Source organism: Gossypium arboreum, chromosome 4 (genome assembly GCF_025698485.1).
Source record: "Gossypium arboreum isolate Shixiya-1 chromosome 4, ASM2569848v2, whole genome shotgun sequence".
NCBI lineage: Eukaryota > Viridiplantae > Streptophyta > Magnoliopsida > Malvales > Malvaceae > Gossypium > Gossypium arboreum.
Window position 1 is genome coordinate 52,825,888 of NC_069073.1, and position 11,539 is coordinate 52,837,426.

Genomic DNA, 11,539 nt, shown 5'->3' on the forward strand with positions numbered 1-11,539 from the left:
GCATTTTATGGATGATTTCCCATTAGAATTGGCGAATTCGATGCTCCTAAAGCTTTAATTTCATATTTTATACTTAGGAGAGCATAGGAGAGCGAAAGGAACAAGAAACAGGCCAAAAACGGAAAAAATGGGCCAAAGTACGAAATCAACACGGCCTAGACCTCCTCACATGGGCAGACCACATGGCCGTGGCCTGAAGTAATCGCACATGGGCGTGTCACACGAGCATGTCCCTGTCGAGCCCAAGTTGAGTCCAATTCGGAAAAGGCTAATTTTGAGGGCTCTTAGGCATTCCAAAGCCTATAAATACACCCTAGAGGAGGAAGAAAAAGAAACAGAAAAGAAGGGAGTAAGGAATTACTCCAAGGAAGCCGATTGATCCATCTCAGAAGCCGGATTCACCATCAAGACTGAAGATCTCTCCTCAATTTCCCCTTCAATAGTTTTGGGTTTTCTATGTTTTGTATTCTTTATTATTCTGAGATGTTTTCTTATTTACTTATGAACTAAAACCCCTAAATACCTAAGGGGAATGAAACCTAAGACGAATCTTGTTATGATTTTCTGAATTGTATGATAAATATTTAACTTGTTCTTAATTATGTGTTCTTAACTCTTGTTTTGATATCCCAGGATACTGATTCAAGATAAGCTCTTATTCAGAGGAGGAATAGACCCTGTCTAAGAGTACATTTGTTATAATTAAGCGGAGTTGTTTGCGCGCCTAGATATAGGGTGACAAGATTTTGCCAGATTAGGGTGAAACCTAATAAGGGGATCCATAGATCGAGTTAATGCAACCCTAAGGTGTTAATTACAGAAAGGTCTCAATTATTCAATCTAGGGATTAGACGTTATTAGTCTTGAATAGGGATAATAACATAACTTAGGGATCTCTACAGAACAAGTTAAATGAATAAATCATCCGATTCGGAGCCAGAATAACAAGTACAGTCTAGGTGGATTTTTCCTTAGGTATTGTCTTAATTCAATTGATTTTCCCAAAAGCAATTCTCCAATTCTATTCTCTGTGAATTCTTAGTTTAGATAATTAGTTAGTTAAAACAAAAACCTCTTTATTCTTAGGCTAGATAATAAAAAGGCAGTCATTACTAGTACTTTTAGTTCCTTTGGGTTCGACAATCTGGTCTTGCTAAAACCATACTACCGTTCGATAGGTACACTTGCCTACATCGCGATAATAGTTAGTTTCAAGAATGATTAATTATAAATATTTAAAACCTATCATGAAATCATGTGATCAAGTTTTTGGCGTCATTTTCGGGGAACTAAGATTTAGGAACGCTCAATTTTTATTACTTTAGCCATTTATTTTTCTTGAAATTTAATTTAATTTAATTTAATTATTATTTATTAATTTACTTTTTTTTCTTTCTCTTGGCAGGTTTTTATAGTTTATGACTAGAAGAAACCCATCAGGACCACTACTTTTTGACGAAGAAATCGATCGTACAGTTCGAAGAAACCAAAGAGAAATAAGGCGAAGCTTAAGATACACAAAGAACGAGCAAAAGGACGATACTCAACCCCCAACCGAAGAGATGGCTGAAAACCAAAACAATCAGCTACATCCTGTAATTGCGGTTAATCAAAATCCTGCTCCACGCACTATGTATGATTATGCTAAACCTTCTTTAACAGGAACTAAATCGAGCATAGTTAGACCTGCTGTAGCTGTAAATACTTTTTAGCTAAAACCTAACACTATTCAAATGATACAGCAATTTGTTCAGTTTGATGGCTTGCAGGATGAGGATCCCAACGCTCACTTAGCAAACTTCTTGGAACTATGCAATACATTTAAAATTAATGGTGCTTCTGATGATGCCATTCATCTTTGGTTATTCCCTTTTTCATTGAGAAACAAAGCTAAACAGTGGTTGAACTCATTACCACGAGGGTCAATCACTACTTGGGAACAAATGACCGAAAAATTTCTATTAAAATATTTTTTGCCAGCTAAAATGGCTAAATTACGTAATGATATCTCTTCGTTTGTGCAGATGGACTTAGAAACTCTTTACGATGCATGGGAGAGATACAAAGACTTACTGAGAAGGTGCCCTCACCATGGGTTACCGCTTTGGCTACAGGTTCAAACATTCCATAATGGCCTGAATCCTTTGACTCGACAAATGGTTGACGCAGCTTCTTGTGGAACCATCAATAATAAAACACCTGAAGATGTCTATGAGTTTATAGAGGATATGTCACTGAATAACTATCAGTGGCAAGTCATGAGGACTAAGCCAACTAAAACAGCAGGCGTTTATAACGTTGATTCGGTTACTATGCTGTCAAATCAGGTAGAACTTCTAAACAAAAAGATTGATGGTTTACTTGGTTCTACTCAGGTACATCCAGTAATGAGGTGCGAGACGAATGGAAGAGGAGCATGCACAGAGTATCAACCCTTCAACCCTAGCATCGAGGAGGAACAAGTCCAATATATGGGTAACAATAACTCTCGATCCCAAAAATAACCCATATAATAACACTTACAATGCAGGTAGGAGGAACCACCCTAATTTCTCGTGGGGCAGTCAAGGAAATCAAAGACCACAACATCCTCCGGGTTTTCAATAACCACCCTACCAATAGGGAAAGAAGCCAAACCTTGAAGAGATGCTTTTAAAGCTTATATCGGTGTCAGAAACTCATTTTCAAAACACTGAGACAGCACTTAAAAATCAACAAGTGTCGATCCAAGGGCTCGAAACTCAGATAGGCCAGCTTTCCAAACTAATCTCTGAAAGACCACTAGGAAGCTTACCTAGTACCACTAAATCAAAAGAGCATGTAAAAGTAGTTACACTAAGGAGTGGAAAAGTGCTAGCGAAATCTGAAAAGAAGCTAACACAAGAAGCCGTGATGAGCGAAAGGGGGGAAGAAAAACCCAAAAATAATGACAAACCAGTGCCGAAGGTGTACAGCCCAAATTTTGCCCGGGCTAAAAAGCCCAACATCTAAAAACCCAACAGCCCAAAACCCAACAACCTCCGAAGCCCAATCACCTAAACCCTAATGGCCCATTTATGAAATAAAAAAAATAAAAAAAATCCAAATATCTTCACTCCAACCACCCCACTAAACCACTCCAACCACCCCACTAAACCACCCCAACCACCCCACTAAACCACTCCACTAAACCATCCCAACCACTCCACTTGCCTACAAAAAAATTAGTTGTAAAATTTGGCTATAAAAGCCATTCAAGACTATGCTAGAAAAGGGTTTTTGTTTTTTGGAAAGGCTAGTTTTTGGAGATTAATCAAAGATCAAAGCAAAAGAGGTTTCTTTTGTCTATTCTCATCTTAAGTTCTTTGTTTGTTTATTGTTTTCCTTTCAATTTTATTTTGTTTTTTTATACGAAAGTAAAAATAAAAGTAAGAAGCTTACCCATATTTTCATTACGAAAAAGGTTTTTTGAGGTCCCGTATGTGTGCGGTGGCGCCGATGTGACCGTGGGGGGGTCCGTGATGAAGCAAAGCCGGACCAATGGCCGGATTTAGAAAGGAGGGAGAGAGTGTTATTTTTAATATTGTTATTATTTTCTATTATTATTATTATTACTAATACCACTATTATCATCATTATTACTATTATATTATAATACATTTTCATTATTATTACTATTGTGTTTTTACTATTATTATTATTATATTTCCCTTTTTTGTATTTACTTATACGTTATTATTTTTATATTAACTAATTTAATAAATATATATTTTTAGCATATTTATTTTATTTACGTATCATTACTTTTATTATTATTATTTCATCATCTATTCTACTTATAGTTTTTTTAAATAATTTCAAACGTTTAGCTTATTCATTATTTCCTTTCTTATTATTTGTTCGACTCATTTATCTTACCTTCGTGTTTATCGTTACTATTCATATTTGTGTTTATGTTTACCTTGTTATAGTTATTGATTTTATTTGTTATGCATTCTTTATTATCTCGTCCCATCACAAATTTAGGTTTTATCTAACCCAATAATAATTCTTTCATAAAAGTAAATATTTAGTATTTGATAATTCGAGACAATCATGCCCTAACTTCTGGGTTTTGACTCTTCTCATTTAATCTAAATACTGAATACTCTTTTAAATCTGTCTGAGTTTTGAATAATACTTATTTTCGGAAGTACAAGGTGTTGTGCCCTAACTTCTTGGGTATAACACTTTGTCACCTCAAGTAAGAATTTGTTTTAAAATAAAGGCAGTATTTGGTATTAGGAAATTCGAGAAAACGTGCCCTAACTTACTGGGTTTCGACTTTTCTTGTTTATCCTAAATAGTCGAACAACATTTTTTAAAAAAAAATTAGAATATATGAATTTTAAATAAAGGCAAGCTCATTCTCAAAGTTTGAGATGTTGTGTCCTAACTTACTGGGCGTGACCTTTTATTACTTCGAGATGAGAAAGTCTTTAACGTTTGTTTTAATCTATTCGGTCATTTTCAAATTAGCATTTTTACGAAGAGGGATCGTATTTCAATGTCTTTCAATCTTTCAATTTTCGACACTAAGATATTAATTAATCAACTAGGTACCAAATTTTGGGCGTTACGAGGGTGCTAAGCCTTCCACGTGCGTAACCGACTCCCGAACCTGTTTTCTTGATTTACGTGGACCAAAATCATTGTTTAAATAAATCAAACCATTTATTAAAAACAACCACTTTTACAAGGTGATCCAATCACACCTAAAAAGATTGGTGGCGACTCCTGTTTTCGTTTTTCTCCAAGTTGATCCCCGTTTTTTTTCAAAAAAAATGGTTACGACAGCTTGGCGACTCCACTGGGGAGTTTTATAAGAGAGTCAAGCCACAAGTTGATTAACTTTTGTCTTTTTTCGAAAATTGCGAATTTGGTTTTGATATACGATCTCTTCATTGCGTTTCACCCGTTTTTCGTACTGTTTTCATCATTTTATTCCTATTTTCTTTAATCGTTTCAAGTTTTTATGCATATCTTCTCGCATTGCATTGTATGACCATTGTGGTCACACCCTTAAGTGGGAGTGAGAAACTACACCTTCGTGAGGTTTTCACCTCCATGCAGGATAGTGGATCACTTTCAGAATACATCCGTACCTATGGTTTCGTGAGATTTTCATCTCCGTGTAGCCATAGGGAAATGTATTCCCCTGAATTGAACTCGATTCAAATGAGCCTATAATGGGTGAGGATCGAGGAATCTGCTGGTTCAGGTACCCTTACTCTAGAACCAAACCACATATAGAGAAACCTAAGAGCCCACACTAGGTAGAGCCACTCCGAACCCCTAGTGGTCACCCGAATTGCTTTATTTGTTATTTATTTATCCTGCACTAACTTGTTTTATTTTTGTTTTGTTTATAATTGCATTACATTACATCATCCTAGGAAGGAGGTGTTCATTCATATTTGATTGCTAAACAGAATAGCTTGTCATAAGAAAACAGATTTCTTGATAAAATGGATTATAATACGGTTGTCTAAATATGGTCCAAGTGAACACATGAAAGAACTGATAGCCTGTGAAGAAATGCAAGACTTTGCTTCATTGCCTGAAGACAGAAACTGACAAAGACTATTCGAGAGCCGTCACGTCTTGACCTTCTTAAAGGAGCTGACAAGTATCACAGTAATAAGTGAGTAACGAGTCGCAGCCTAGATCGAGCAAAAAAGGAGTTAATATAGACAGCTCTTGGAGAATTCGTCAGACTCGACCATAAGATCTGGATATGAAGAGGAAGATAGGTGTCTTCACTTGGAATATGAGAGAAAAGCCGTATATGTAGTCCGTTTTATGTAAAGGAATTTGCTTTCTAGAAAAGTTGTTCTAATAAAATTAAATTTAGAATCAATGCCTTCCTTTTTTTTTTTGCATTCATGCATTTGCATTACATTACATCAAAGAAAAGAATGTGTTGATTCGAAATTCGATTCCTAAATAGAATAGTTTGTCATAAGGAAATGAATTTCTTGATAAAGTAAATTATAGTGTGGTCACCTGAATATAGTCCAAGTAAACACGATGAGAGAAAGCTGGTAATTCACGGAGGAATACATGATGTAATTGCCAGAGATTCAAGCCAACAAAGGCATGACGAGAGAAAGCTGGAAGTCCACGAAGGAATACATGACTTGATTTAATTGCCAACGAAGATTATCCAAGAGCTGGCACTTTTTTATGAGTATCATAGAGATAAGCGAGCAAGTGATCGAGGCTCAGATTAAGCAGTAAGGAACTAGCAAAGGCATCTTTTGGAGAATTTATAGGATTCGACCATGGAGAAAAGATTAGCGTTTACTTGGACTATGAAGGGCAATACCGCATATGTAATCTATTTTCATGTAAAGAAATATGTTTTCTAGAAAAGTTATTCTAATGGAATTGAATTTAAGATCAACATCTTCCTTTCTTTTCCATTCATTCCATACATTTGCATTACATTGCAACATTTGCATTAAACTTTCACTAAAGAACCCTGATTAAACAAAACTATTTCAGTTAATTTGGAAACCAACGAGAATCAAGCAATCGAACACAGCTACTATACCTGCCGTAAAACCAAAGCAATGGACCAGAGATTAGAAAGGATAGAACAAATGCAAAGGGAGATGCAAGAACAATTACAAGCGCAGATGCAAGAGCAACTGGCTAAGATACAACAAGATATGAAGGAAAAAATGGAAGAATCCCAAAATAATCTGATAGGCCAGTTGGCGCAGTTGCTGGCTAGAGAACGCGAGAAAGGGAAGAGTATTATGGGGAACAATAATGAAGACCCTATCTATCCTCCAGGCTTTGCTCCGGTAAACACTCAACCACAACCGGAGGTGCATCCACAAACGGTACCTGTCACTATCAGGCCCCAGCAATACCAGGCCAATGCCTCAACACTAATGAATATTCTTATAGGATCGGGCTCTAATCCTGGGGATAATCCAGCCAATATATTGGTCCCGGACCTTGATGACATGGCAGAAATGGAGAAAGGAAAAGTAGACATGGTAAAACAACTCGATGATAGGTGTAAATGTCTTGAAGAAAAGTTCAAAGCAATGGAGACTACTGATTACCGTGGCGGAATCGACGCTAAGGACTTAAGCTTGGTCCCAGATCTGGTGCTCCCACCAAAATTTAAAACTCTGGAGTTCGAAAAGTATAATGGGACAAGCTGCCCTGAAGCTCATATTACGATGTTCTATCGAAGGATGACAGGGTATGTTAACAATGACCAGCTTTTGATCTACTATTTCCAAGATAGTCTGATCAGATCTGCGGCCAAGTGGTATAACCAGCTCAACCGTGCCTAAATTGGTTCATGGAAGGACTTGGCTCAAGCTTTCATGAAACAATACGGTCACGTGACAGACATAGCACTCGACAGAATTACTCTACACAATATGGAAAAGAAGCCGGGTGAGAGCTTCAGGTAGTATGCACAACGGTGGAGGGAAATAGCGATGCAAGTCCAGCCACCTCTCTTGGAGAAGGAAATGACCATACTCTTCATTAATACTTTGAAGGCCCCATTCATCACCCATATGATTGGGAATACTACCAAAAGTTTTTCCGATATGGTAATAGTAGGCAAGATGATTGAGAATGCCATAAGAGGTGGTAAGATTGAAGTTGGAGAAACTACCAACAGGTCAGTTCCAAAGAAAAGGGAGAATGAAGTGAACAGTACGAGCTCATACAATAGAGATCACTCAAGGTCAATAACTGTCAATCAACCAAAGGTAACTACGAGGAGGGAACAAGGTTCGACAAAGCAGGAATCAAGTGTAAGGCAAAATTTTGAAAAGCTCCAATTTACGTCAATCCCAATGTCATATAAGGAGTTATATCAACGTTTATTTGATTCACATGTGGTGTCCCCATATTATATAAAGCCGTTGCAGCCCCCGTACCCCAAATGGTATGATTCAAACGCTCAATGTGATTATCATGCGGGAGTATCGGGGCATTCAATAGAAAACTGTATTGCCTTCAAGAAGACGGTTGAAAGACTCTTCGAGATGGGGATTGTGAAGTTTGATGATACCCCTGGTACAAAGAGTGCGTTACCAAATCACGATGATAAGAGCAAATGATTAAAGGACTCTGTCAAAGATGGAAAAATAAGAAGAGGATTAGTAGCATTGGATCTTGAGTGGAGAAACTTGTGAGGCATCCGTCCTTACAAACTTGGAAATGTTTTGAATGATTAGTCTGTAGAGGAACCTCTTGTAGTTTTTAGAGCTAATCTAGAGTAATATTCAAAACACGCTTGTTGCTTTAAGCCTAGAAGTAATTAAACCCCTTTTGTGAAATAGGCTTGTGTCCTAGGTCTTTATTTCAATAAAATGCATCTTTTTGAGCAAATATTCTTTGATTTCATCTCATACGGTACAAATAATTGTTCTTAGATTCTTTTTTTTCTTTGGAATTTATTTCAAATATTCATTTATTCTTCATTCATGATCATACCATACAAATAATCATCCTTAGAATCATTTATTCTTTGGAATCGCCTTGTTGGTCCCCGGATATCAATGATGTGAGTAACGTATTGTCATTGACTCAAGTCTCCTTTTGAGCGAAATATGGGCCTAAAGGGATCTCAACACTCTAAAGATGATAGAGATGTAGACTACTCTCTGATTTGTTAAGGATGGTAGAGTAAGATGAAAACAGATCCTCTCTTACAAAAAGACAGTAGGCCTAGGACAAGAGAAAGAGGCAAACATCGGAGTCTGCATTACCACAAAGGCAAAGCGAGACGTCATTGAGTCACTTCCGAGAATTTAAATATTTTTTGCACTATCATATCAAGATACGCCTGGCTACTAAGACAGAAGGATGTTGCAGGGTTTTGAATGACATATGCTAATGGTTTTACGATGGCCAGGCTAATCATGAGATTTGGGTTCTGCTAGTCTACCATAGAAAGGGATTGCATCAGTATGCCATAAATGCCAAATTTATAGAGAGAAAATTCATATGCCCCTTCATTTTTTCGACTCTCTCTATGTGGGGCATGGAGATTATTGGGCCAATCTCATCGAAGGCTTCTAGCAAGCATCAATTACTTCGCCAAGAGGGTGAAAGTCGTTTCATATGTCAATCATTAAAAAAAAAGAATCATGAAAGATGACTGAGACTTGTAAATATCGACATAAGAAGTCATCATGTGCCCTCTATGCTCATCGAACGTCAGCCAGGACCTTAGCTGGGGCAACACATTGCTCGTTGGTTTATGGGATAGAATCAGTTTTGAAGATGAGATTCTTTTCCTCTGAGTCTCATCAGAGCTGAAGTTAGATAAGGTAAAATGGATCTAGTCCTGATAAGATCAATTGAATTTGAAGAAAGAGGGTCCAAAGCTATCTATCGAGGTCTAATGTGACAACCCAAAATTGACCCTAGTCGGAATGTGGTTTCGGGACCACAAAACCGAGGCATAAAAATAATTAAAAATTTATTTTGATGCCTGTGATATGTGTTAAATTGTGTGTGACATTTTTGATGTTTCGATTTAGTGTTATAAATGCGAATTTCACTAGAAAGGACCTAGTAGTGAACTTTGAAAGTATGATGGGGAAATGTGTGATGACTAGTTGCTCATGCATGCAAAAATAAGGGATTTGCATGTCAAATTTCCCCCCCAACATAAAGTGGCTGGCCATGGCAAGAGAGGATGGGCAAAACATGTCATGAAACATGTTTTGTTGGTGCATGAGGGAGAAATAATAAACAAAGGTGTATGGGTAAGAAAAGAATGGAAAAAAAAATGTGTGTGAGTGTGGTATTCCCCCCATTGCCGTGAGTTGTAGAGAAAGAAAGAAAAATTTTGTTCATCCTTTCTTTGAGCCAAAACTAAGGAAGAAGGAGGATTTTTGCTTCATGCTTGGTTTGGAAGAGATCTAGAAGGAGATTTGGCTAAGTTTGCATCAAGATTAAGGTATGTATGAGGTTGTGTTAGGAGTTTCATGCATGTTTTGGTTGCTAACTTGATGAGCATGTTAGCCATGGCTCAAATCTTTGTTATGCCATGGAAATGGTATTTGGCCAAAGTTGTTATGGTGATAAAGCCATTGCATGCTAAGTGTAAAGCTTGATGATGATGCATGCAATGATGGATTGTCTACTCTTGAGTAAGATTTTGAGTTTTCTTTTGTTTAATCATGATTGAAGTTGAAAAGGAGCATGATTGTCATATTCGCCATGATGCATTCATAAGCATGGTTCATGCTTCTTGCATGTTAGTTAAAATTTGTGTTTTGGATGGCTATGGACACCTTGAAATTCGCCATGCTCATATATGTATATATATGTTTGCACATGATGTTTTGGTTATGAACTAAGTGATGAATATGTTGGTTTAAAGAAGAAGATGTTGAAGAATGATTGTGAAATCATAAGCACATTCGGCCTAGCACACATATGAGTGCTTGATGCTATATTATAAGTTTTGAGCTACAATATGCAAAGCATTAACTAGTAAAATGCATGCTGTTTTGTGAGGTATTAAGTGCATAATTGGCCTCAACATGGACATGAATATTCGGCCTTGGGTAGCCTATTGAAGGCCTTAGCTTTTCCTTGATGCTCGAATGAATTGTATTGAATTGCTTGATGTAGTATAAAATGTGCATGACCATTGTGTATTCAAGCTAAAGGTTGGCCATATGACCATTTAAACCCCTTGTCATATTCGGCCATAAGCTAGCACAATGAGGTTTTAATAAATTGAATTTGTTTGAATTAGCTCAAGAGCTTAGAGGGCCACAATTGGACAAGGGGAAGGAAAAAGTGATCGAATAGCCGTAAAAGCCGTTCGACAACATCCGAGGTAAGTCCTCAAGAAGTGACCCTACTTGAATTATGTGAAATGAAGTATGGATGTGTATTGATTATTGACTATGTGTGTATGAGTATTTGAATGATACCCGGGCTAAGTCCCGAAGGCGATTATGCTAGTGATTATAATTGTGTTTGAGCCTTAGTAACGAAAATGAAATATGTATGTCCAATGATTATTGATGTATGTGCGCATGAGAAATTGAATGATATCCGGGCTAAGTCCCGAAGATGTTAATGCTGGAAATTATATCCGGGTTAAGACCCGAAGGCAATTGTGCTAGTGGCTACATCCGGGCTAAGTCCCGAGGACATTTATGCTAGTAATTATATCCGGGCTAAGACCAAAGGCATTCGTCGAAGTCATTCTATCCGGGCTAAGACCGAAGGCATTTGTGCAAATCGTGATATCCGAGTTAAGTCCGTGAGGCCTTGGTGCGGGTTACCATAACCGGCTATGTCCCGAAGGCGATTGAGCAGTAGCGATATCCGGTTAAACTCGAAGGTATGTGATTTGAAAATTATAAGCTTGCTGGAAAATTTTAGCTAATGCACTTGTGAAATTTCCCAATGACAAGGTAAGTGTGGTGTGTGCTTTGCGCTAGGAGTAAGAGCGTATGAATATCCGCTCCTATGATGGAACGAGTTATCGGCCTTATGAAGCCGTTATTTG

At 37.4% G+C, this 11,539-nt stretch overlaps 1 protein-coding gene and 1 non-coding gene across 2 annotated transcripts; one reads left to right on the top strand and one right to left on the bottom strand.

Annotated features, from left to right (window-relative positions):
• Positions 1-1,991: 1,991 nt before the first annotated feature.
• On the bottom strand, positions 1,992-2,098 carry LOC128292459 (small nucleolar RNA R71). Its single transcript, XR_008282444.1, has one exon. It is a non-coding gene; the product is annotated as a small nucleolar RNA R71 (small nucleolar RNA).
• A 4,495-nt stretch (positions 2,099-6,593) lies between these two features.
• On the top strand, positions 6,594-7,334 carry LOC128291578 (uncharacterized). Its single transcript, XM_053026758.1, has one exon. The coding sequence runs from the start codon at positions 6,594-6,596 to the stop codon at positions 7,332-7,334; it is 741 nt and encodes a 246-aa protein (XP_052882718.1).
• The last annotated feature ends 4,205 nt before the right edge of the window (positions 7,335-11,539 follow it).

Excerpts from the sequence above, each read along its gene's own strand:
- LOC128291578 (XM_053026758.1), top strand. The coding sequence starts at position 6,594 with ATGGACCAGAGATTAGAAAGGATAGAACAAATGCAAAGGGAGATGCAA.